At 44.3% G+C, this 27,832-nt stretch overlaps 1 protein-coding gene and 1 long non-coding RNA gene across 2 annotated transcripts in view; one reads left to right on the top strand and one right to left on the bottom strand.

Annotated features, from left to right (window-relative positions):
* Positions 1-21,522, bottom strand: part of PSMD13 (proteasome 26S subunit, non-ATPase 13) — a 42,690-nt gene extending 21,168 nt beyond the window's left edge. Inside the window, exons 1-5 of the mRNA XM_077460747.1 lie at positions 21,312-21,522; positions 18,882-18,960; positions 16,754-16,788; positions 13,918-13,973; positions 12,987-13,030 (exon numbers count right to left, since the gene is read on the bottom strand). Of these exons, the coding sequence (XP_077316873.1) occupies positions 12,987-13,030; positions 13,918-13,973; positions 16,754-16,788; positions 18,882-18,960; positions 21,312-21,412 (315 nt within the window). The 5' untranslated portion in view covers positions 21,413-21,522. The remainder of the gene's footprint in view (positions 1-12,986; positions 13,031-13,917; positions 13,974-16,753; positions 16,789-18,881; positions 18,961-21,311) is intronic.
* Positions 21,523-21,605: 83 nt separating this feature from the next.
* Positions 21,606-27,762, top strand: LOC143936712 (uncharacterized). Its single transcript, XR_013263652.1, has 3 exons — positions 21,606-21,858; positions 24,032-27,424; positions 27,546-27,762. It is a non-coding gene; the product is annotated as an uncharacterized LOC143936712 (long non-coding RNA).
* The last annotated feature ends 70 nt before the right edge of the window (positions 27,763-27,832 follow it).

The raw sequence follows: 27,832 nt of genomic DNA on the forward strand, positions 1-27,832 counted from the left end.
ACGGTCACATTAGGGGTTAATAACTTTGATCAGCGGGTTGTAATCCGCTAATCACAGTTATAGAAACGGTCAGAGTCTGCTGAACAATTCTGGTATAAGCTTATGGTCACTTCAGTGATAGGAGGGAGAAATGAGGTCCGTACACCGTACTGACCTGGCCACCTGAGGGCACTTCTGTACATCCATATGGTCCTGGCAGTGAAAGGGTTAATGCAGGGAATGCATTAGGTAAAAAAAAATGTCCAGCCTTTACAACCACTTTAGGCTTTAAATCAGACACCATGGCTCTTTCCTGAGTGGCTCTGTCACGAGTGATGCGCAGTTTCACTGACGTAGTTTAACAAAAGCAGGATAACTAAAGCTAGATGAAGATACAATCAAGAACTCTGCTCCACTCTGAAAGACAAGCAAACCAGCATTTGACATTTTTTTTATATATATGATGTCAGATTCCCACCTCTATCCAGTAACCTGCTCCTTCTCACATCAGTGTCTTTTATCCTCAAATTATCCTTACTCTACCCCTCCTCTCTACCTTGCAGTGTGCACATATCACCCTCACTCCTAGCCTCTCCCTACTACTGCACCCATCAGCTCCTGCATTTGCATTACCCACATGCTGACATAAACACCAGGGCCACTAGACACATGCACATCCCACTCCCATCTTGCCTTCCTCAACCTCCCTCCTAGTCTCAGGTGACATTTCTCCTAATCCTGGCCCACCATTTTCCAACTCCAAGCCACATATTTAATACCCCTCCTGCCCTGACAACCACCGCAATCCACTCAGTTTAATTTCTATCCTCCGCTTCCTCAAAGCAGCCCACCAATCTCATGCACCCTTTTGGACGCCCGCTCCATCTGTAACAAGCCAACATCTGTACTTGACCTCTTCATCTTTCATGGCTTTAACACTCTCGTCATAACCGAAACCTGGCTTCAAATTTTGACTCGTCTTCTCCTGCTGCCCTCTCCCATGGTGGCCTCCATTGGACTCACTCCCCCAGACCCAACTGACAGAAAGTGGGTGGCGTTGGATTTCTTCTTTCTCCACAAAGCACATTCCAAGCCTTTCCTATCCCTCTCTTCTTTCCAGATGCACTGTATTCGTCTGCTTTCTCCCATTTCTCTGAGGATTGCAGAAATTTAATCGCCTCCTGGACCGGTTTTGCGCTTTCTTGATGACTGAAATATCCACTTTCATTCTTGATGACTTCAACATTCTTGTCAATGTTACAGCTCAACGTGTGTGTCAAAGGTGGTAGTCCCGGCGCACACCTGCTGCTAGTTGTACTAATTGCAAATATTCACTAATCAATATATTATATATGTACCCAATTATGTGTGAAATTTGTATGACATGAAGATATATACGTGTTAAAGTCTTACGTGAAAAATGTGAAATATAATCTAATAACCAATAAACTGCAAATATAAGTCACTAACAATATACGCAAAAATATTGAAATTATTATGTGCCTAGTGCACAATATTTTTTTGATAAAGTGCACAATGCCCCTAAAAAAATGATATAAAGAAGTGTTTAGTGCAAAGCATTCATTATAAAGTGCTCATTATAAAGTGCGTTGTGCTCATAAAAAATGCTGGAAAGCCAAAAGGTGCTGCTTGCTATTTGAAATATAATTACACTCTTTATGCGATTATAAAATCGCTAAGTGGAGGCATGCAGAAAAAGAATTTAAAAAACTAAAAATTAATGAGTCCAGCGCCAGAAAACCACGAACAATGAAACTCCAATAAAAATCCAATAAAAAGTTCTTCTTAAACAAAAGTTCTTCTTGAACCAAAGTGACAGTGTGCTTCAGGATTCCTGGATAGCAACCGGTGCGATTGTGATGTAAAAGACAATAATCCGCACTCACCAGCTCCCCATCCCCTTATGGGGTTAATGCTCCTTCACAGTGTGAGCCCCTGTGTCACTATGCTTATCTGGTCCGGTTTAGGTATCCAGGGATTTCCTCATAGAAAGTAAGATGAGGCAAACATAGTGTGATCTAGTATATGAATTTTATTTAATTAATTATTAAAAAGCTACTCACACAATGTAGGATAAAACCGGCATTTGAAATAATCCAATATGAATCTCAGTCTATTTGAATTCACCGCCGCCATGCACGAGTCCATAGCGCACCTTTACCCTTATGTTTTTCGTTACAGCTCAACTTAACCTCATCTTTTGACCTAACCCAATGGACACATACTTCCACTCACTCCAATGGTTATACCCTTGACCTTTTATTCTACCATCTCTGCAATCCTGGTAAACTCACCAACACTCCCTTTCCTCTCTCTGATCACAACGTCATCAGTTTCACTGTATCCTTGCCTCCAACCACCCATCCCTCCAAGCAGCAAACAATTACTTGTAGGAATCTTCGCCACTTCAACCCTTCTCTTTTATATTCTGCTACTGACCACTTATATGACAATCTCTCCCCTGGCCACCTCTGTCTACAACAGTTCACGCTCAACATCACACGCAGAATCAGGCCCCAGCCGTTACAACCCTGGCAACCTGACATTAGAAATCTCAAGAGACAGTGCCTAGACTCTGACTTGTCATTTCAGCCTCAAGTCGAATCGTTGTCAAAAGTTTATAGAATTCACCTCCGTAACATCTCTAAAATTTGCCCCTTTTTAACAAATGAAACCACCAAGCTCCTCATTCACTCTCTTGTTATCTCTCACCTTGACTATTGCAACTCCCTTCTCATTGGCCTGCCTCTCCATAGGCTATCCCCTCTTCAGTCTATCATGAATGCTGCTGCCAAAATTATCCACCTTACCAACCAGTGTCTGCCAACCCTCTCCTCCAATCCAGCGAATTAAATTCAAAATACAAAGCCAAAGCCATTCACAACTCCGCCCCAAGCTACCTCACCAATCTTGTCTCCAAATATCAGACAAACCATCCTCTCTGCTCTTCTCAAAGCCTCCTGCTCTCAAGCTTTCTCATCTCCAGGATTTCTCCAGAGCCTCTACCATCCTCTGGAACTCGCTACCTCAACCTGTCCGGCTATCCCCTACCTTCAGGGGATCCCTGAAAACTCAACTCTTCAGGGAAACCCATCACGTCTCCAACTAATCTTTTACCACTTCCATCAGCCCATTCCCCACAGTTACAACCTTTTGTACCACCTGCCTCACCCTATTAGATTGTACGCTGTTCTGAGCAGGGCCCTCTTAATCCTCTTGTATTATAACGGTTTTCGCTCCCTTTTATATTGTAAAGTGCTGCATAAACGGTTGGCGCTATATAAATCCTGTATTATAATAATAATAATAATAATAATAATTTGTTTGTCTTTTTGAAGTCCCAGTTCTCATCTTGGAACGCAGAATAATTGTTCAGTTAAAGAGGGAGTCCCCCCCGAAAAAAAAATATTAAAAGCCAGCAGCTACAAATACTACAGCTGCTGACTTTCAATAAATTAACACTTACCTTTCCTGGAGTCCAGTGATGTCAGCACTCGAGGTCAAGCAACTGCTCGGCTCTCAGCTGCTGCCGGCGACATTCTCGGTGAGGGAATCAGGAAGTGAAGTGTTGCGGCTTCACTTTCCGGTTCCCTACTGTGCATGTGCGAGCCGCGCAGTGCAATGTGAATGGTCCGCACTGTCTCTGAGACCAATGTGTGTCCCAGCAGATAGCGTGTCGGGACAAGAAGAGGCATAGACTCCCACGGGAGTCTATGCCCGGAAGTGGGTGCAAATACCTGTCTTAGACAGGTATCTGCACCCCAACTGTGGCACCTGAGGGGGGGGGGGGGTTTCCGATGAGTGGAAGTTCCTAGGGTGAAACTCTGCTTTAAGATTGAAAAAATAAAGCTAGATGCTAATTGGTTGCCATACACAGCTGCTCCAGTCTTAGTATATTCCCCTAGGTGTTTTTTTTTATTTTTTTTATTTTTTTTAAGAATACAACAGGTCTTAAGGATTGAGTGAATTTCAGATATTCTGTACATGCTTTTTTTTTTTTTTTTTTTTTTTTTTATTTATTTTAAATACATGTTAACATGCATATTCTAGGTTTGGTAGTTCTATTAGTTAAAACCCCATTATCCATTTTCTAAAAGCAGGGACTCAGGAAAATAAAATGGGGGTAGTTCCAATTTTTTATGTCACACGATATTAGCACAATGGTTCAAACACAAATTCAGAAAAAAAAAAAAAAAATATTAAATAAATATATATATATATATATATATATATATATATATATATATATATATATATATATATATATATATATATATATATATATATATATATATATATATAAAGTATATTAACCACTTGCTTACAGGGCACTTAAACCCCCCTCCTGTCCAGACCAATTTTCAGTGCTGTCGTACTTTGAATTGCGCATGTCATACAACACTGTACCCAAATGAAATTTTTATCATTTTTTTCCCCCCCCCACAAATGGAGCTTTTTTTGGTGGTATTCGATCACCTCTGTGGTTTTTATTTTTTGTTAATATTTTAAAAAAGACTGAATAAAATTATAATATAATATAATATAATATAATATAATATAATATAATATATATATTTTAGGGATGCACCGAAATATCTGGCGAAAATGCCCCTTTGCCGAAAGGAAAAAAATGGCCGATAATTGAGCCGAAAATGGGGCTGCCCCCGCCCATCATGGGCGGTGTATAGCGCAGGAGAGCGCAGGAGAGCCGCCTCCGTCTGGTTCAATAGAGCGCCGGGAACATCACAGCTTTAATTTCAATAGCTGTGTGTTCCCCCGTTACGCGCCGTCACATACAGCCCCTCCCCCTTGACCAGGGAACTTTGATAGACAGATCACCCGTCCAGATTGGAACGAGTGATCTGTCTATCACAGTTCCCCGGACAAGGGGGAGGGGCTGTATGTGATGGTGCGCAACGGGTGAACACACAGCTATTGAAATTAAAGCCGTGATGTCCCCGGCGCTCTATTGAACCAGACGGCAGAGGCGGCTCTCCTCTCTCTCTTCGCTGCATCACTGGCTGCACAGGGGGCAACACACATCTTTTATCATGTCAAAAAATAAAGTGTAAGCGCCCAACTTATATATGTGTGACTCTTAAAGTGATACAAACGTGTATGTGTACACCTGTGTAACAAAATATATGTGGAGTAACCCCAAAAAGAAAAAATGGGGATAATACTGTGTTGAAACAATTAATAAGAAAAAAGTAGTAACCTGTGAATGTGTACATAAAACTAATTAAGGACTGTATGAATACTTGTCCCGGTGAAAAGGGAAGCAAGGCAGTCAATATAAAACACATACAAATATGACTAATAACAGTGATAAAGTCCATAATAAAACATGAAAAATATAAAGTCCATGAAAATGTGCAGGATATCAATCTCAACGTGTAATGATATCAACCAGGATTCTGTGGTGTTGTGACCAAGAAAAGTAATTCACCCTGTGACGATCCCACCACCTTGTAGGGTACAGGCTTACCGGATCTGTATGACCCTAGCAGACATACGCCTCAGGGGTCAATCAGAGCTTGTAATCTCGGCCAAAGTAGTCCCAAAACTGGATGTTCCAATCGTGCCACATACGGTTCGCACAAACGACTAGATGTAATCACCGTTTTTCATATACATGTAAAACTCCGGCAATGACTCAGGCATGGAAGATGAAGAGACAAGGCCAACATGGCATAATATCGTTTTTTTTAAAAATTCCTTTAATAAAAAAATTGCTCAAACTCACATTTCCAGGATGATCAATAAAGCATATCAGAGGAAAAATTTGGCAGTAGCGGAGTCCTCCCGACGCGTTTCGACCTACAGGTCATCATCTGGGGTGACCTGTAGGTCAAAAAGCGTCGGGAGGACTCCGCTACTGCCAAATTTTTCCTCTGATATGCTTTATTGATCATCCTGGAAATGTGAGTTTGAGCAATTTTTTTATTAAAGGAATTTTTTAAAAAAAACGTTATTATGCCATGTTGGCCTTGTCTCTTCATCTTCCATGCCTGAGTCATTGCCGGAGTTTTACATGTATATGAAAAACGGTGATTACATCTAGTCGTTTGTGCGAACCGTATGTGGCACGATTGGAACATCCAGTTTTGGGACTACTTTGGCCGAGATTACAAGCTCTGATTGACCCCTGAGGCGTATGTCTGCTAGGGTCATACAGATCCGGTAAGCCTGTACCCTACAAGGTGGTGGGATCGTCACAGGGTGAATTACTTTTCTTGGTCACAACACCACAGAATCCTGGTTGATATCATTACACGTTGAGATTGATATCCTGCACATTTTCATGGACTTTATATTTTTCATGTTTTATTATGGACTTTATCACTGTTATTAGTCATATTTGTATGTGTTTATATTGACTGCCTTGCTTCCCTTTTCACCGGGACAAGTATTCATACAGTCCTTAATTAGTTTTATGTACACATTCACAGGTTACTACTTTTTTCTTATTAATTGTTTCAACACAGTATTATCCCCATTTTTCTTTTTGGGGTTACTCCACATATATTTTGTTACACAGGTGTACACATACACGTTTGTATCACTTTAAGAGTCACACATATATAAGTTGGGCGCTTACACTTTATTTTTTGACATTTTTCCCAGCTAAAAAGTTCCCAATTTTAGCGTGTCAGCAGCCTTTAGCTTATTTTTAAAAAAATTTCTCCTATCGACTATTGCGCAGTATTGTTGTTATTTAGTTTATCTTTTATCATGTCGCCAGTCTCTCACCACCTTCTGTATAAAAATATATTTTTTAAAAACAGTAATTTTCAGTATCGGTGCGGTTTTGGTTTTCGGCCTAGTGCATTTTTCATTATCGGTTTCGGCACCACAAAAAACCCATTTGGTGCATCCCTAAATAAATAAATTGATAGATAGATAGCTAAATTTTATTTAAAAAAAATGATAGCTAACAGGTTATTTTTCTCCTTCACTGATGTATGCCGATGAGGCTGCACCGATGGGGCGGCACTGGTGGGCACCGATGGGTTAAACCGAAAGGCAGCACTGCTAGGTGGCACTGATGAGGCACCACTGGTGGGCATTGATAGGTGGCACTTGGAGGCAGATGTGCCTCCTTCCTCTTCAGGACCAATGTCTCTTGAGCATAAGCCAGTGATCGGCTTAAAAAATAAAAATAAAAAAAAATAAAAAAGGAAAAGAAAAGCAGATTACCGAGCTTTTGTTTATACACATGATCAGCTGTCATTGGCTGACAGCTGATAACGTAGTAAGGGGCCGGGACAGGCCCCTTACTCGGATCGGTGATCACCCAAGTCTAAGTGACTTAGTGATCACGGGACGCATGCAAAAGGGAGGACGTCCTATGATGGCCTCCCGGAAATTCAGGTCCGCTCTGTGGCCTTCATTCGGCTATAGCGCATACCTCAAGTGGTTAAAAGTTACATTTTACTGCACATAAATACAATAGATTTATATTTTTCCCAAAAATGTCAAACCTGACAAACTGACAAAATTTTGTACCCAAAAGGCATAGGCAAGGCTTTAACCACTTGCCGACCGCCGCACGACGATATACGTCGGCAGAATGGCACGGGCAGGCATATGGGCGTATATATAAGTCCCTGCCTGCCCGCGGGTGGGGGGCCCGATCGGGCCCCCCCCCCCCGGTGCCTGCGGCGGTCGGCATTCCTTCGAGAGCGATCCGGGATGAGGGGGCGGCCATTCATTCATGGCCACCCCCTCGCGATCGCTCTCGACGAATGGAAATCCCCCGTGACATCACTTCCTCTCCTGTAATGTAAACACAGGAGAGGAAGTGATGTATTCTCTCCTCCGTGTCGGTATTTTTCGTTCCGACACGGAGGAGAGCGGATCGGTGAGTTGCACCAACACTCTACACACACAGTAGAACATGCCAGGCACACTCACACCCCCCCTTTACCCCCCGATCACCCCCCCAATTACCCCTGCCCCCCAGTCACAGTGACACCAATGTCATTTTTTTTTTTTTGCATTGGTGTCATTTGTGACTGTAATAACTGTTAGGGCAGTTAGAGTTAGCCCCCTTTAGTTCTAATGTACCCCCCTAACCCCCCCAATAAAGGTTTAACCCCGTGATCACCCCCCGTCGCCAGTGTCACTAAGGCTGGGTTCACATTGCAGCGGTTTATGAGAACGAATGTGATTCGCACCGCACTGCAGTGCAAATCACATACGATCTCTGTGCGATTCGAGTTCAGCCATTCGCCGCACCCGCCGCAAATTCGCACGGGACCCTTTTTTTGGCCCGCAGCAGAATCGGATCGCATGGGTGTTCACACCATGCGATCCGAGTTTGCAGATCGCACTGCGATATGCGAACTGATCTGGGGGTGTCAGTAACATTTCACTGACACTCCCAGCAGTTCGCATAGGGCAGTGTGAACTGCCGCCGGGAGGCATGCGATGCGGGAACCCGCCGCGGATTCGCGGCGTTTCCGCATCGCTCCAGTGTGAACCCAGCCTAATAAGCGATCATTTTTCTGATCGCCGTATTAGTGTCACAGGTGACGCTAGTTAGGCAGGTAGGTATTTAGGTTCGCCGCAGCTTTTTATAGCGCCAGGGACCCCCATATACTACCGCATAAAGCCCCCTGATTGCCCCCTAGTTAACCCTTTCACCTGTGATCACCATATAACTGTTACAGGTGACGCTGGTTGGTTAGTTATTTTTTTATAGTTTCAGGGCACCCGCCATTTATTACCTAATAAAGGTTTAACCCCCTGATCACCCGGCGGGTGTCATTTGTGACTAATAACTGTTAGGGCAGTTAGGGTTAGCCCCCTTTAGTTCTAAGGTACCCCCCTAACCCCCCCAATAAAGGTTTAACCCCGTGATCACCCCCCGTCGCCAGTGTCACTAAGGCTGGGTTCACATTGCAGCGGTTTGAGAACGGATGTGATTCGCACCGCACTGCAGTGCAAATCACATCCGATCTCTGTGCGATTCGAGTTCAGCCATTCGCCGCACCCGCCACAAATTCGCACGGGACCCTTTTTTTGGCCCGCAGCAGAATCGAATCGCATGGGTGTTCACACCATGCGATCCGAGTTTGCAGATCGCACTGCGATATGCGAACTGATCTGGGGGTGTCAGTAACATTTCACTGACACTCCCAGCAGTTCGCATAGGGCAGTGTGAACTGCCGCCGGGAGGCATGCGATGCGGGAACCCGCCGCGCATTCGTGGCGTTCCCGCATCGCTCCAGTGTGAACCCAGCCTAATAAGCGATCGTTTTTCTGATCGCTGTATTAGTGTCACAGGTGACGCTAGTTAGGCAGGTAGGTATTTAGGTTCGCCGCAGCTTTTTATAGCGCCAGGGACCCCCATATACTACCGCATAAAGCCCCCTGATTGCCCCCTAGTTAACCCTTTCACCAGTGATCACCATATAACTGTTACAGGTGACGCTGGTTGGTTAGTTATTTTTTTATAGTTTCAGGGCACCCGCCATTTATTACCTAGTCTCACTAGTGTACCCCTAAATTTAGGGGTGTCTACTTTCCAAAATGGGGTCATTTGGGGGGGTTTGTGCCATCTTGGCATTTTATGGCCTTCAAAACTGTAACGCCCTTAGAAAGCCTGAAGGCGGTGCTTGGTTTTCGGGGCCCCGTACGCGGCTAGGCTCCCAAAAAGTCCCACATATGTGGTATCCTCGTACTCAGGAGAAGCAGCAGAATTTATTTTGGGGTGTCATTTCACATATGCCCATGGCATGCGTGAGCAATATATCATTTAGTGACAACTTTGTGGAAAAAAAAAAAAAAAAAAAAAAAAAAAAAAAAAAAAAGTTTGTAATTTTCCCGCAACTTGTGGCAAAATATAAAATATTCCATGAACTCAACATGCCTCTCAGCAAATAGCTTGGGGTGTCTACTTTCTAAAATGGGGTCATTTGTGGGGGTTTTGTGCCATCTTGGCATTTTATGGCCTTCAAAACTGTAATAGGTAGTGGGAAGTGAACTCAAAAATTTACGCCCTTAGAAAGCCTGAAGGCGGTGCTTGGTTTTCGGGGCCCCGTACGCGGCTAGGCTCCCAAAAAGTCCCACATATGTGGTATCCCCGTACTCAGGAGAAGCAGCAGAATTTATTTTGGGGTGTCATTTCACATACGCCCATAGCATGTGTGAGCAATATATCATTTAGTGACAACTTTGTGTAAAAAAAAAAAAAAAATTTTTTTTTTGTCATTATTCAATCGCTTGAGGCAAAAAAAAAAAATATTCAATGGGCTCAACATGCCTCTTATCAATTTCCTTAGGGGGTCTACTTTCCAAAATGGGGTCATTTGGGGGGGTTTTGTACTGCCCTGCCATTTTAGCACCTCAAGAAATGAGATAGGCAGTCGTAAACTAAAAGCTGCGTAAATTCCAGAAAACGTACCTTAGTTTGTAGATGTGACAACTTTTGCGCAAACCAATAAATATACAATTATTGACTTTTTTTTTACCAAAGACATGTGGCTGAATACATTTTGGCCTAAATGTATGACTAAAATTGAGTTTATTGGATTTTTCTAATAACAAAAAGTAGAAAATATCATTTTTTTTCAAAATTTGCGGTCTTTTTACGTTTATATCGCAAAAAATAAAAATCGCAGAGGCAATCAAATACCATCAAAAGAAAGCTCTATTTGTGGGAAGAAAAGGACGCAAATTTTGTTTGGGTACAACATTGCATGACCGCGCAATTACCAGTTAAAGCAGCGCAGTGCCAAAGTGTAAAAAGACCTCTGGTCATTTACCAGCAAAATGGTCCGGTCTGAAAGTGGTTAAAAGCCTTTACAGGACATCAGTTTAATGTCAACCATAAATGATGGCTTTCTGGTGGTTGTGGTAGTGTTTGGACGGCTCTACAGGTGTATATGAATGTAAGGTATGTGTAAATACTCCGGCTGCTTTATGTCAGTGGCAACAGGTTCCAAAGGGATAAATTAAGGAGAAATCTGCCTGTACTGCATATGGTTTTATTTTTTGCCTTTAATTTCAGCCGTAACAGCACTGTCATTCTATTACCGGAAGAGAAAAAAAAAAAAAAAAAAAAAAATAAAAAAAAAAAAAAACACTATGTACAGAGGGAACTCAACCTCAGTGTTAATGTTACAGATTGCATCACATATGCCACTTTTGATTTTGCCCACAGTTACACACACATGTAAGCCGTTTTACATGTCAAAAGCGTTGGTACTCATATTTATGACACAAAATACAGTCAGTAAGAGGACTTAATATTTGTGGGTTCAGCATTACAGCTTTCCTTGATACCCTTCTGCCCTTTTGTAAAACGGAGCCATCACTGTGAGGATGCCAATGCATTTGGGGTGGATTTTTTTTAGTAAAAACCAAAAAATAAAAAAATAAATAAAATAAATAAAAGAGTGAAAAATATGGTGCAGCTCTGCATAGAAACCAATCAGCTTCCAGGTTGTTTTTTTTGTCAAAGCTTAATTAAGCAAGCTGAAGTTAGAAGCTCATTGGCTTCAATACACAGCAGCACCAGAGTCTCTTCACTCATTCAGTTTTATTAAATGAATCCCATTGTCTAGACCAGCGTTTCTCAACTCCAGTCTTCAAGGCACACCAACAGGTCATATTTTTCCCTCAGATCAAATGGCTGTGATAATTACTAAGGCAGTTAAACTGATCAAATCACCTGTGCAAAATAATGGAGAGCCTGAAAACATGACCTGTTGGTGCGCATTGAGGATTGAAATTGAGAAACACGGTCTAGACAGAAGCCTATGAATCAAAGAGCTGTGAGGGTAAGCTGCTTAGCTGTCCAGTGAGGCATAGTTTTGTGGTTTACAAGACTGGTTGAACAGAATTACAGATTCTTGCGACATGTAAAACAGACCACATGCACGCATTTAAAACTTTGTATTTTATCAATTTACCTGAAGCAAAATGCATATAGCCTTATCGCTGCCCCTACAGCTCGACTGTATTTACTCAACTAGATCATGCAGAACAATACTGCATTATTAAAGTGGAAGTCTGGGCTAATCCAATCTAATCTTAAAACCTGCTCACACCCCCATTCTAGGTCCTATACTAACTAGCCTGTAGAGGAAAGAGGTCTACATTTACCTATTCTAATGGCACTCTGGTCCCATCATGTAATCAGCTCCCAGCGGAGGCTTCAGAAGGGAGGAGGGACAAAAAAAAAAAAAAAACCCCACGTAGCCTATGGGTGTTATCACCACCCAGACATTGCAGCCATTTGCATTGCTCTCCTCTCCCGGGAGCTGATCATATGACTGGACCAATTTGTATGCAATCAGGCAGGCCCTTGCACTACATTTAGTTGAAGGTAAAATCTTAAGGAAATCAAACAAAACTTGCATAGTGTGTATCCAACTTCAGAACTGGGGTGGGAGCAGATTTCAGTTAGACAGGATTAGCCTGCACTTCCACTTAGGCATCATTTAGTAGGGGTGCAACGGATCGTCACCGATCCGTGATCCGAACGGGTCGCCCGCTCGGATCGGCACATGCCGCGATCCGCGGTCTCGGCCTTAGGAAAGGCCGCGGCTTTGGCCTAGCTCCGAAGCGGTGGCCATCTTTCTACACCCAGGCTGTTTACACTGAACGCTCCGACGGAGCGATCACTTGTAAACAAACCGGTGTCATGTCATGACGCCAGTTCCTCTCTTCCCTCTGTACTAACCTGTACAGTGGAGGGGAGGGATCCTGAGATGGAAGCAGCCATCCCTCCATACCCTGCAGTGCCCAGCAACACTCTGCAGTGCCCAGCCGTGCCCAGCCAATATTACAGTGGGGACTATATGGTGGTGGAATTTTCACAGGTTTTTTCAAAATAAATTATTATTTGCTGATCCGAAAAATGATCCGATCCGTGACTCTGATCCGAGGAACAATCCGATCTGTGAGTTTTTTGATCCGTTGCACCCCTATCATTTAGTAAATATTTAGTAAACAAACTGCAAAAAGCTGCTTACCTTCTCTCGAGTCTTTTCTAGAAAGCTAAGTGCTACTGTGGGATCTAGGGATAAAAAATAAAAAAGTTTATATAGTTATGATTGTCTATAAAATGTCATACACCTGACAAGTCCCTAATTGTTTTACTACCAAAGGCTTTTTTTTTTGCACACGTTAACATGCACATTTTAGGCCTGACTCAATTTTTAATGTCACTTGATATTAGTGCACGTTTTTTCAGTGAAAAACAAATTTCCAATTTTTGGTAAAATATACAAAATGAGACTACAATGAGTAGACAGACACTGAACGTGTTTTTTGGCATGTTGTGGAAGTGACTGGGTGACTGCTTTAAAGCTATAGCATTCGGCAACATGCTTAATAAGGATGATCTCAGGCGTGTTCGCAAACAGCACGTGCAGAGTCCGACCAGGAAGTCGGCAATGCGCTGAGCTAATCACAAGCAGTGAGACATTTCCCAATCTCTGCAGCCGTGCATCAGGATAATGTCTCACTGCTTGTGATTAGCGCTCCGCAGTGCCAACTTCCTGGCATGGTTCTGCACGTGCCGTTTGCGAACACGCCTGAGCTCATTTTTGGCTCTTAATCCCTTTACGACTGCCTAAGGCATACATGCAATGGCAATAGGGTGGGCTTTACCACTCACATGCCGCACATATCAGTCGCTGGGTGGCCAATGTGTCTGTACTGAGAGCACAGCTCTTGGTCACCACTATTGACCGCCATCTGGCAGGGACCAACTCTCAATCACGTGACCACTGCGAGAGCCTATCACAGTGATCAGGCAATTAGCTAATCTCTCCTTCCCCCCAGTGGTCTTTTAAAAACATGCCAGGGTGGGTGGGAAGGTGTTAAAATCCTGGTCTTCCAGCCAGTGGTTAAAAACACTCTTACCCAGGTTATTTACAATATTAGTGTAAAACTTCTCACCTGTCATTTGTCTCACTACATGAAGAACTATTTCAACCAGAGACAATGGGTTAATTCTGAAAAGAAAAAAAAAAGAAAAAAAAAAACCCCACATGAATGAGAACATAAACGATTACATGAAAATAGGAAGGTGGTGGGTCTTGGAAAATGTATAAGGATTTAGAGCTTAATGTGAATGATGCAAAATTATACTTTTAAACATAACTGATTTAAATAAACACCAACAGGCTTAATATTGTGCGAAGTGCATTGATGTATAGATTGAAGTATAGGATTGGTCATCAGTCAATGAAACGTGATGCATTATAAACCTTTATAAACCAGAGAAGTGGAGGTAGGGGTCACTCTGTGCAATATCGTTGCATACAGCAGGTAAATAATTGTTTTGTCCCTTTACTAAAGTCAAAAAATAACCCAGCCTTTAACCACTTGCTTACTGGGCACTTAAACCCCCCTCAGTCCCAGACCAATTTTCAGCGCTGATGCACTTTGAATGACAATTGCGCAGGCATACAACACTGTACCCAAATGAAATTTTTATCATTTTTTTCCCCACAAATAGAGCTTTCTTTTGGTGGTATTTAATTACAGCTCGGAGTTTTATTTTTTGCTAAACAAACAAAAAAAATGTAAAAAAAAAAATCATGTTTAATAGTTTGTTATAAAATTTTGCAAACGGGTCATTTTTCTCCTTCATTGAAGTGCGCTGATGAGGCGGCACCGATAGGCTGCACTGGTGGGCACTTACTTTTTTTAATGTGGCACTTGCAGGGGGCAGGTGGGCACTGGCAGGGGGCAGGTGGGCACTAGCAGGGCTGGCCGTGATCGGCTTTTTTTTTCTCCTCGCGCTATCAGCGCGAGGAGGAATAATAGCCGATTACCGGCTCCGTTATATCACATGATCAGTTGTCATTGGCTGACAGCTGATCACGTGATAAGGGGTCGGGATCGACCCCTTGCACGGATCGGTAATCAGGCGAGTCTCGTAGACTCGCTGATCACAGAGCGGGGCGCGCAGGCCGCTCGTGCACGGGACGACGTCAATAGACGTAGTCCCGGAAAAGGAGATCCGCGCTGTAGCCGTCATTTGACTATAGCGCGGATCTCAAGGGGTTAATATCTCTTTAACCACTTGACCTCTGGAAGATTTACCCCCCCCTTCATGACCAGGTCTTTTTTGGGATACAGCACTGCGTTACTTTAACTGACAATTGCGCAGTTGTACGACACTGTACCCAAATTAAATTTTTGTCCTTACTTCCCCACATATACAGCTTTTTTTTGTAGTATTTGATCACCTCTACAATTTTTTTGCACAATATATATATATATATATATATATATATATATATATATATATATATAAAGGTACCAACAATTTTGAAAAATAACTTACTTTCTGCTATAAAACATATTCGTTTTTTTTTTTTTAATAAGTGTACATTGATTGATTGGTTTATGCAAAACTTAGTGTTTAGAAACTATGGGATTTTTAAAATATATTTTTTACTAGTAATGGTGGTGATCAGCGACTTATAGCAGAACTGTGATATTGCTGTGACAATTCTCACACTTTTTGGGAACCAGTGACACCAATACAGTGATCAGTGCTAAAAATATGCAGTCACTTTATAATGACACTGGCTTGGAAAGGGTTAAACATCTAGGGTGATCAAAGGGTTAAATGTGTGCCTAGCCAGTATTTATGTGAACAGTGTGTGGTGCTTTTACTAGGGAAAGTTTTCGATTTCAATCCCTGCTTTGCGGGGAAATTAAATCCATTACTTGTGTGCTCCAGATGATGGGCAGGTGCTGGTGGTAATCTATTGGCCGGCACCCACTGATCCGCATCTGCTGTGGAAAGCCACAACAGTGTCCAGTTCACTACCTGGAAGTGCCACATCACCAATTAGGTACGTGATCTTGCAAAGCAGAGCCACCTTGCCGCCGTATATCTATGTTATATGGTAAGCAAGGGGTTAAAAGCAGCATTCCTGCCCAACACTAACTAGCCCTAAAAATGCCCCCTCCCCATCCTGCTACCTATGCCGACTAACCCATGTTAAAGAGTATATTTACCGGTCTTCAGCCTACTCCAGTCATGTGATTTGTGTCAGTCAGTGGGGGCTGCAGGAAAGGAGGGAGCGCTGACAACAGTTGGGACATTGAAGTCTACGGATGACTTCACCATTCCTAGAGTTCCCAGCAGTTGAGTGCTCTCTCCCCCTCCCCTGTAGCCCCTACTGACTAACACAGGGGATAACATGACTGGACTGGAGGGGGCTGAAAATATGCAAGTATACACATTTTGGCTTACACAGCATGAATATTGTGTGACAAGGTAGAACATGTGTTACATTATCACTTGAGCATTGACTAAAATCCATAAAGATAATTTGTAGCACCTTCTTGAATTTATGCTACAAAAATGTAAGCCATTTGAAGGTTAAAGGGGGTCCAACATTATACCAGACAGGTGTACCTCAAAATGGCCACTGAGAAAAGAAATTTGTACATGGTATTCATACATTGGCTGTAAGTTGTGTACTAACTGCTCTATTCTCCAAGTAGGTAGGTGCATAATGAGTGTTTTAAACTGTAATAATGGCCAAACTAAAACACGAACGCCTTCACTTAATAGAACTGATATTTATAGCAAAAGAAGCATTCTTAAAATGGCTCAAGTTTCTATAAAACTGAAATTCTCCTATGTAACTTAGCCTGAGCTTAGCTAGCTTTTCCAGCAGATGCTTTTACATCAAAGAGACTACTGTGCAGGTGAGATAAGCAGCAGCAAGATTGTAGGACGATGCCTAGAAAAAGGATGTGCTCTTACCTGTGCTCAAAATCACTGATAAAGTTTTCATAAAGCTGTGGAAAGACAATAGAATAGAATTATATACATTGCAGCTGGTTATAAAAACAAATTTTAGATCTGAACAGGCATTAGAGGGATGTAAACAAACAATGACCCAGGGCATGGGCAACTGCCCAAGTGGATAAGGGCTGCCAAACTGGGGCCACAGCTGTCCCAAACTAAAAGACCAATGAGACACATGAGAACCCAAAATTTAGAATAGCGCTGTACCGTGGCAAATGAGTGACACTCGACCTTGGGTATAGAAACAAAAAGCATTTATTCCACTGGGGATGAAGGTAAAAATTGAGGCATACAGCAGTTGGGGAACAGCCAACCAGTGGACATAGAGAACCACAACATTAAATGTGAGTACCTGGAGGCTGAATCAACATGGACGACAGGGGATTCCAGTATGTGGAGGCAGAAAACCACGCTGGGGGTAAGGTGAAAAAGATGACCACAATCAGAAGGTCCCAGGCTGAGGTGGTAATGTAACCCAGACCTTCGGGGGAAGCAGCAATATCTCAGCCTGTGAGCGACAGGCCAGAGATACCAGGATGGATGAACAGTAGCCGGGGGCACCAGAAAGTGACAGTCTGCTGGGATCTGCATTCGTCGTCTGGAAAAAACATCACGGGCTGATGGGAGACAGCCGAAAAGATCCAAACAACCATAGACAAAGTCAGGCATGGGAGCCAGCCCAGGAGTGCTGAAGCCTGATAGGCAAGGGGGAACGGGATGCAGACAACAGTGACTACATGCTTTGGGGCATAGCCCCTTCTTCCGGTAATAAAGAGACCGGGCACCTATGTCATCCATGATGCTCCATCCTCCACAAATGTAACCATTTAAAACCCCATTGATCACAAATGCTCAAAGAACATGCATTGGCATGGGCTAGTCCGACACACTTCTCCAGGAGTCTTCCCAATCTTGTCAAACAGGGCATCCAAACACTAAGACCACAATTGTTCCCTCTGGACCAAACGCTAGATTTATCAAAGGTTTTAACAACAATTTTAAAGGCCATCACTAACATTACCAAAAGACATTGGTCCATCCTTTGTTCTGACCCCACATTGTGCCCCCACCTACCGCCAGTTCCAGAGGTTGTTTTTAGAGCACGGACCCACAGAAATCGGATCGCCCCTAGCATACCTAAAAAAGACAAAGTACGATAGAACGGCAGACATTAGAAGTTATTTTGACAACTGGGTTGGCATCTTTCAGTGTAGGAAACGGGGCTGCCCAACAAGCCAGTTTATAACTCACGGCCAGTCTAGCTTCCATGACAACTCTGGTAATATCTATTCCGGCCAAGCCCATGACATAATATTCGATCGACAAACGCAGATCCCAGCAGACCATCACTTCATGGCGCCCCAGGGCACTGTTCATCCATTCTTGTGTTTTCAACCTGTCACCCACACTGGCTGATATATTTCTCCCCCCCCCCCCCCCGATGGTCTGGGCTACATTACCAACTCAGTCTGGGACCTTCTGATTGCGGTCATCTTTTTCACCTTGCCCCCAAGCACATTTGGCCTCCACACACAGGAGCTGCCCTGTTATCCATGTGGCCTTCAGCCTCCAGGTACTCACATCTCACTGGTTGGCCGTTCCATAACTGCTGTATGCCATAATTTTTACCTTCATCCCTAATTAAATAAATGCCCTTTGTTTCTACACCCAAGGTTAAGTGTCACTCATTTGCCACAGTACAGAGCTATTGCCAATTTTGTTTTCTCATAACAGGGATTAAATTTGCAAAATACCGATGTTAAGGATAGACACACAGCACAAATTCCAGCCGGTTCTTGCTGAATCAGATAAATTTGAGCTGCAGGTTGGCACCACAAAAGTCAAATGTAAAAACTGAAGGAGTAGGGTGAAAAATTCTCAGCTGAACATTGACTGCACCCTGTTATAGTGAACGTTCAGGTACTCAGACACAGTCCGCTGCTGTGGCTGCTTGCATACAATATCCAGCAGTGGAGATTTCTCCATCCATGCTGTTTGGGGCGAAAGTGGAAAAATCAGAAAATCTGTGTATTGCTTGCTTTACTCCAAGATTAACCGGTCTTGTACAAGATAACATCCTTACCTTGATAAGTCCATCTCCTTTAACGCACTCAGGATCTTGCACAAAGTCCAGCAGTTGCAGAGTCAGTTGATGCCATAACCTGAAAATAAAATATGTTTGCTGCTGTCACAAATCAGAACTGGAACTACATGCAATATTCTGTCAATTTAATTCCCAAAGGACAGGAAGAGAGCTGCAACTAAACAGGTAAAGGGACAGGGGACAGAGATTCCCCAGTCCCTTTCTCTGCAGCCTCTCCTGCACTGATAATGAATGGAGAGAAGACATCGGCTTCTATCCATTCATTAACTGAGACATCATAATCACAGGCAGCTACAATGTTTCAGTTATGTCAGGGATCCTCAAACTACGGCCCTCCAGCTGTTGCGAAACTACACATCCCATGAGGCATTGTAAAACTCTGACATTCACAGACATGACTAGGCATGATGGGAATTGTAGTTCCTGAACAACTGGAGGGCCATAGTTTGAAAACCCATGAGTTATGTGAATGGACAGAGTTAGTGGTGGGAGAAGAGAGGGGGGCGGCGGCACGGAAGCACAGAGGGGGACAGATGCACAGAGGGGGAGAAGAGAAGGGGACAGATGCAGGAAGGGCGAGAAGAGAGGGGGACAGCAGCGCGGAGGAGAGCGTGAGATACGGAGCAGTGTGACGCATCAACGCCCTGCACGCAAGTCGACGTATTTTTGTAGTCGACGTAATCGATTACATCGACTCGTTGTGGCAGCTCTAGACAGAAAAAGAAACTGAAGCACTGTCGTGGCAGCACCAGCAGTGCAAAAGGTCTCATCTTTTGCAAGTATAACTGGGAAGCTGTGATCAATGCACGGGAGCTGCTTCAGGGGACCAGAAGGCAAGTAGCGCTCATTCCTCTACTCCAAACCACTGCCCAATTTTATCCAGCCCTCGGAACACCATTTCTCCCAACGACCCCAACAATGGTGCAATCTTGATGAACAAAAGGTAGACATGTTTGAAGTCCAGAGTTTGCAATAACTATGTTTACCTCCATAGATACAATAGCGAAATTAAAGGAGGACTACCAGGTTAAAAATAAAGGCAAAAAAGCAAGAAAAATTAAAACAAATGCTTTAGAGCGGCGGTCTGCAATCTACAGCCCCTAACACCGGTGTCACTAATCCTCCCACTGACACCGGTGTAGGGGCATTATTCCAGCATCATGGCAAGGTATAGCACTTCCCCAACTGACACCATTCCTCCCACTGAAAATGGGGTTTATATGGCAATAGTATAGGGACGGTGCATATCAATCGATATGTGGATATAGAGAGAATATTATATAAAATATTATACATACTATATTGCCACAAGTATTGGGGTGCCCGTCTTTACACGCACGTGAAATTTAACGGCACCCCAGTTTTAGTCCGTAGGGTTGAATATTGAGTTGGCCCACCCCTTGCAGCGATAACAGCTTCAACTCTTCTGGGAAGTCTGTCCACAAGGTTTAGGAGTGTGTCTATGGGAAGGTTTGACCATTCTTCCAGAAGCGCATTTGTGAGGTCAGGCACTGATGTGGACGAGAAGGCCTGGCTTGCAGTCTTCATGTTCCAAAGGTGTTCTCCACCCCAAACTCGCTCATCCATGACTTTATGGACCTTGCTTTGTGCAGTGGTCCAAATTATTTGGTAGAAGGGGGGATTATGGCGTGGGGTTGTTTATCAGGGGTTGGGCTTGGCCCCTTAGTTCCAGTGAAGGGAACCCTTAAGGAGTCAGCCTACCAAGACATTTTGGACAATTTCCTGCTCTCAACTTTGTGGATGGTCCCTTCCAACATGACTGCACACCAATAACAAAGCAAGGTCAATAAATACATGGATGAGCGAGTTTGGGGTGGAGGAACTTGACTGGCCTGGACAGAGTTCTGACCTCAACCCAATAGAACACCTTTGGGATGAATTAGAGCGCAGACTGCGAGACAAGCCTTCTTGTCCACATCAGTGTCTGACCTCACACATGCGTTTCTGCAAGAATGATAAAAAAAACACTCCAATAGACACACTCTTAAACCTTGTGGACAGCCTTCCAAGAAGAGTTGAAGTTGTTATAGCTGCAAAGGGTGGGCCAACTCAATATTGAGCCCTACAGGACTAAGATGCCAATAAAGTTCATGTGAGGGTAAAGGCAGGTGTCACAATACTTTTGGCAATGTAGCGTGTGTGTGTGTGTGTGTGTGTATCAGTATGTGCAATGTGTGGTAGTTTCTATGCGTGTGCAGTGTGTGTGTGTGTGTGTGTATATATATATATATATATGGGCAGTATATGAATGTTTAGTGTATGTATTGTGTGGCAGTGTATATCAATGTGTATTTTATGTGCAGTATGTATATGGGAGTGTCTATGTATTATGCAGTCTATGTATGGCAGTGTCTATGATACACAATGTATTGCGGTGTCCTGTCTCACTTCTTGTTGTAGAGTTGCTCCAGTCGATGCCACACTCCGGCCACCTCGGGTGACGAGCTCTGGCTTTGCTGCTGCTGTAGAAATGTGGTCACGTCCCTCATGCTTGCCGACAGAGTCCAAACCTGCTTCCCAGAAAATGTGAAAGAAACACCGGCCTGCCACCACCGGAAACGTCCTCAGCAACCTGCACACTCACTTCCGGTGACGTGCGGCGCTGGGGGCCGTAAAGCGCAGCTGTGCATCACACGATTGGCTCCGCCCGCTCTCTGCTCAGAAAGTTACACTGTGTACCAGGCCTGTGCTGTTCAGTAGTATGAAGGATGCAGAGGTGTACTAAGTAGGGGGCGGGCCGGTAATATCGGTATCCCATGAAAAGTGGTATCCTCTGCTACTACTGCGCATGTGCCGATTTCAGACAAGAGAAACCGAGCGCAGAGCTACTGCAGACAAACACAGCTGAGTTATATTAATTCCTCACAGGGCGTGCACCATGAAGACACAGCGAGACACCTGACTCCATCTGTATGACAACGGGGGACACAGACTGGTACGGGGGGTGGGCAAGTCTGGATGTCATGGAGGTCCACAGGCTACACTGGCTGGGTGTCATGGGGGGAGGCTGCATGGCACAGGAGGCACACGATGGTTGGCACAGGCTGCCTGGATGTCACAGGCGCCCTGCATTATAAGGGGTGATACCTATTTTCACGGCCTGCTTTACTAGATGGGATAACTGTTTTCATGGCTTGTATTACTAGAGGGGATAGCTTCATCGCCCGCATTACTAGAGGGGATACCTATTTTCACGGCCTGCATTACTAGAGGGGATACCTATTTTCACGGCCCGCATTACTAGAGGGGATACCTATTTTCACGGCCCGCATTACTAGAGGGGATACCTATTTTCACGGCCCGCATTACTAGAGGGGATACCTATTTTAACGGCCCGCATTACTAGAGGGGATACCTTTTGTCACGGCCCGCAGTACTAGAGGCGATACCTTCTTTCAGGGCCCGCGTTACTAGAGGCGATACCTTTTGTCACGGCCCGCGTTACTAGAGGCGATACCTTTTGTCACGGCCCGCGTTACTAGAGGCGATACCTTTTGTCACGGCCCGCGTTACTAGAGGCGATACCTTTTGTCACGGCCCGCGTTACTAGAGGCGATACCTTTTGTCGCGGCCCGCGTTACTAGAGGCGATACCTTTTGTCGCGGCCCGCGTTACTAGAGGCGATACCTTTTGTCGCGGCCCGCGTTACTAGAGGCGATACCTTTTGTCGCGGCCCGCGTTACTAGAGGCGATACCTTTTGTCGCGGCCCGCGTTACTAGAGGCGATACCTTTTGTCACGGCCCGCGTTACTAGAGGCGATACCTTTTGTCACGGCCCGCGTTACTAGAGGCGATACCTTTTGTCACGGCCCGCGTTACTAGAGGCGATACCTTTTTGTCACAGCCCGCGTTACTAGAGGCGATACCTTTTGTCACGGCCCGCGTTACTAGAGGCGATACCTTTTTGTCACGGCCCGCGTTACTAGAGGCGATACCTTTTTGTCACGGCCCGCGTTACTAGAGGCGATACCTTTTGTCACGGCCCACGTTACTAGAGGCGATACCTTTTTCCAGGGCCCGCAGTACTAGAAGGGGATACTTATTTTCAACACTTTCATTACAACAAGAGGGATGCCTATTTTCATGGCCTGCGATATTATAAGAGGGGATACAGAATAGGGATGAGCTCAGGCGTGTTCGCATTGAACACGTGCTGAGCCCGCCAGGAAGTCGGCGCAGCGCTGCGCTAATCACAGGCAGTGAGACATTGCCCGATGTGCAGCTGCAGAGATCGGGAAATGTCTCACTGCCTGTGATTAGTGCAGCGCTGCACCGACTTTCTGGTGGGCTCAGCACATGTTCCATCCGAACACGCCTGAGCTCATCCCTAATACAGAATTTCACAACCTGCATTAGTACTATTGTGGGAGGACCCAAACTTAACCCCCCAACTGCCATAGAGGGAGAAAAAAAGAAACCTTCAGCAGTTATTATTGTCATTAGTTGGGGGTAATGTGTATTAGTGGCAGGGGCTCAGTCTGGTGTTTCAGTTGGACGGGGGTCAGTCTGAGGTGTCAGTAGTTTGTTATGGGGGGTGTCTAGGGGGTGGTGATCTATCTGTCTTTGTAGCCAGCAGTTAGGGTCATTCCTATTTTTTTGTGGTTTGGAGTAGGTAGGTTTCCTCACTCCTCAGTGTACTTATTATATTTCAATTGAACTATTCTTTACAAACTTTGTGACCGGATTCACACTATTGCGAATTGGATGAGGGTTTCCACTGCATCCAATGGGCATAGCAGGAGATTGTGACCGACTCTCTATGGAGCCAGTTCACATATCTTTGCAGCGGCTCCAGTGTGACTCGCACAGGAGTCCTGTGCATCTTTTGATTTGTTCAGGTCTGAATTGGACCTGAAACGATGAATGGAGACGCACCGGACTCCTGCTGTGAGCCGCTGCATTCTCCATGTGAGCCCAGCCAGTTCTTAATAATTCTTTATTTATACCACACAGGACATATAAAGGGGGACATGTGAGCCCAGCCAGTTCTAAATGGAAATTTTAAATCCCTGGCCCACCCATTTTTTTAGTTAACCAAAGTTAGAGGTATGTTACCATGTATTTGTAAATGTGTCAGTTTCTGACTGTTCAATGTTTTTCTTTTTCAGCTTCCCCCATCTGTTTTGACTGTCACCATGCAGATCTGCAATTTTCTCATCCGCCTGTAATTGGCCGTGTACTTATGGAGTGGAAACGTATATACCAATTCTTTATGCAGCTCACCTTTTCATTTTTCCTATCTTGTATCGTCCGTCAGCATAAATGGTTTCTACAATCAAGCTGACCTGGTCCACCCTTCCTTTCCTAATAAGGCCTCATGCACACGGACGTTTTTACAGCCGCTTTTTTGAGCGTTTTTTGCAGCTTAAAAAGGCCTGTCCACGTTAGTCTATGGCTTCATGCCCACCTAGGCGTTTTTGAGCTGCAAATGGCATAGGCGTTTTTAAGCTGTAAAAAAAACCCAGGACCAGTGCGTTCCCTGGCGTGGAGCTAGAGCTGTAAAAACGCGAATCGCGGGAAAACGCGCAACATATTTTCTTTGTTTTCTGAGTGCTATAGCCAAGAGATGTGTTTCTTTAAAAATGCTACTTAACGCTAAAAAATGCGCAAAAACGCCAATGCAAAACGCGGTAAAAATCGCGTTTTTTTAACGCCGATTTTTTCCAGGCGTCGGAGCTAGCTTTGCAGCCAGTTTTTTAAAACGTCCGTGTGCATGAGCACTTATAGTTATTCTTTGTTAGGGATATTGGTGCCCACTTTTTTTTTTTGGTAATTGTGGTTAAATACTTAAATGGACTATTGTTGTATAGTTTGAGTCTTGCTGTGTGAGCTTGTCGGGTATTTATTTACTTTTATTTTTATGCCACATTTTTTAAATAAAATTCACTGTTTTTAAAAGTTTAAAAATAATATGCTTTTAACATCAATAAAATGGTCAGTGCCTTTTTTTTGCTCATACTCCTTGTCTTGTTGCTTATTTCCTTAACTTTTTGTCTTTCAGTTTGTTGTTTTTGACCTTCGGAAGGTTTTACCCCTTTTATGACCATAATATTGTTTGCTATCCAGCACTGTGCTACTTTTTACACTGGGGGCGTCGGCGGTAAAGTGCCACTTTAGCGTTGTTTTTGCAGGGCTATTCGGCCACTAGCGGGGCGCTTTTAACCCCCGCCAGCAGCTAAAAAAGCACTTTGTCAGCGGTTCGGAGGCCCTGCCCATTGATTTCAATGGCCAGGGGTGCTGTAGGAGCAGTTTATACACTGCTCCTACAGCGCCTCAAAGATGCGGCTAGCAGGACTTTTTTTTTTTTTTTTACCGTTCTGCCAGTACACCGCTCCAGTGTGAAAGCCCTCAGGCTTTCAGGCCTTGGAGTGAAAGAAGAGGCTCTTTCAAGGAGCTTTGCAGGTGCTATTTTTAGCGCCTCAGTGTGAAAGTCGTCTTAGGCTGGGTTCACGCTGCACACAGCAGGGGTCCAATGAGTCCCGTTCACCATTTTCAGGTGCAAATTTCAGCGTGAATTTTGGGCTGAAACTGAACAAAAGACCCACATAAAGAGCTGGTCACAATCTCCTGACATGTGAATTGGATGCTGAGAAACCCTCATTCAATCTGCACTAGTGTGAACCCAGCCTTAATTGGCAATTCCTCGATCATGCAATACTTTACCCAAATGTCCAGTGCCCCAAATTTGGCACAGAGATAAGGGAGGTTTATCTCTGGGGGCCTCTAGTATCCCTGTAACAAGTTTGGTGCTCCTAGCCCTTCTGAGTTTTTGGTCAGCTTGGTGCAGTATGGGAAGCTTGGAGTGGGCACAGCTTGGGCCCTGAACCTTTCCAGGGGTCCAAATTTGGCACATCAGGGGAGGTCTTCCTTTACCACCCCTAAAATTTTGGGGTCACTAGCCTGAATTGTTCTGGTCAACCTTTTCAGGGGCCACTTGGGAGTGTGTGCTGAGTACTGCATGAATCTCTGGACATTTAACAGTATGGGGCTCCTCAATGCCTGTGTCCCGCAGTGGTCAGGCAAATTCTACCCACGTACAGGTCCCCATAAAATGGGTGTGGCCCCTGGGCACCATGGTTCGGCTACCACAGGGCCCTAAATTCGGGCTACCTTGGCCCACTATGTTAATCTATGGCACAGTAACAGTTGGAAACTTTGAGTGGCAAGAGCTCGAGCCCCTGGACACGTTTGGGGTCCAAGCTGTGGCCCCTCAAAGTTCCCAACTGCGCCATAGATTAACATAGCCAAGCTACACTAAATTTAGGGCCCCCTTGGTAGCCAAACAGCGTTGCCCAGGGGCACCAAACTTGGTACAGGGAAACTGGAGGACCCTCAGGGGCCACACACATTTTTTTGGGGCCAATGCTTAAAGCGGTTGTATACCCGCTGAGTTTTTTTTTTCCTACCTGCAAAGGAAAAGGCATACTAGCTCATTATGAAATACTTACCTTAGAATCCACGCCGAGGGAGCTGACATGTTCCCTCGGCGTTTCTTCCGGGTATCGCGGCTCCGGCGCTGTGAGTGGCCGGAGCCGCGATATCGTCACTCCCGCGCATGCGCGTGGGAGATTTCTTCCCGGCAGCGTCTGTCAGGCTTTCAGCCGGGAATCCCCTGTGCGCATGCGGCGCTGCAGTCAGCGGCGCATTGCGAGGGGAATATCTCCTAAACCGTACAGGTTTAGGAGATATTTTTTTTTACCTACAGGTAAGTTTTATTATAGGCTTTCCTGTAGGTAAAAGTCCCAAAAAGGACTATACAACCACTTTAATTTTCAGGGGGACCTGCATTGGGGTAGAATTTGCCCAACCACGTGGGACACAGGAATTGTATTCATATATTCGGTCCATATATGTATATATTCTCAATGCACAACTTTTTCATCCTCTGGTTGCAGGGGATCTGTCACTGGTTGTTACTGACCCTTGAACATTATCTCCATATGTAATCAAGCTTACCCTGTGTTCTTGGACACCATTGCTACTGGTTCTTTGCCTCTGATGCCCCGGGTGTTCCACGCTCACGAATGTAATTAATTAGGGGGGGGGGGGGGGGGTTTGGTTATCTGAGTGGACAGATGTATGTCTTTTTCTTGTAAATGTGTATTTATATATTTACCTTTGTGTTTCTTTTATGTTAATCTCTTCTTCTCTCCTCCCCCCCTTTCTTTTTTCCTCCCTCCTTCCCCCCCGCCCCATTTTCCTTTCCTCCCCACGTCCACCCCCCATTTTTTCTTCATTTATTTTCCCTTTTTCACCTTCCCTCCCGCTCTGTATTCCCCTCCCCCCTCTTCTTCCATTTTTTGCCTTCCACCTCCTTTTCCTCTTTTGTTGTTTCTTGATGTTTGTTCTTGGCCACAGACCACCAGTTATACCCACTGCTAGAACATTGTATTTTTTTATTTATTTTAGTTACTGCACCATCAAGTGTCCAGTGTGGGGGTATTTGCCTGTATTGGGTGCCTCTCTTTTGTGTTATCTGATGCTCCATTGGGCCTTTATTTGTAAGTCATGCATGACTATATAAATCTCTAACACTATTAAGGTTATTGCATAAAATCTGTTTTTCTAACGTTCAAACACATTTTTGACCATGGAACTATGAGATTGTATTTACTTTTGTAGATGTTTATGGTTGACGCCTCCTGAAGAACCGGCCAAAGCCACAAAGGATACAGAGGACTAAGTCAGGACATACATCTCATTTACTCACAATACCTGTGAGGTTTACCTATTCTTTGTGAACCATTTATATCAATTTTACAATAACTGTTTATGTACTGCTGTACAAAATGTTTTTAATTATGTTTACTTTCTTAATAAATTGACATTTTATTCTTGCCTTGGGTATCAAGATAGTCCTCAACTTTTACAGTGCCATGGGGCAAGTTCAGAGCAGCCTCTTTCCAATA

The sequence above is a fragment of the Lithobates pipiens genome, unplaced genomic scaffold, assembly GCF_037356315.1.
Source record: "Lithobates pipiens isolate NorthernLeopardFrog02 unplaced genomic scaffold, aLitPip1_a1.2 Scaffold_10, whole genome shotgun sequence".
Lineage (NCBI taxonomy): Eukaryota > Metazoa > Chordata > Amphibia > Anura > Ranidae > Lithobates > Lithobates pipiens.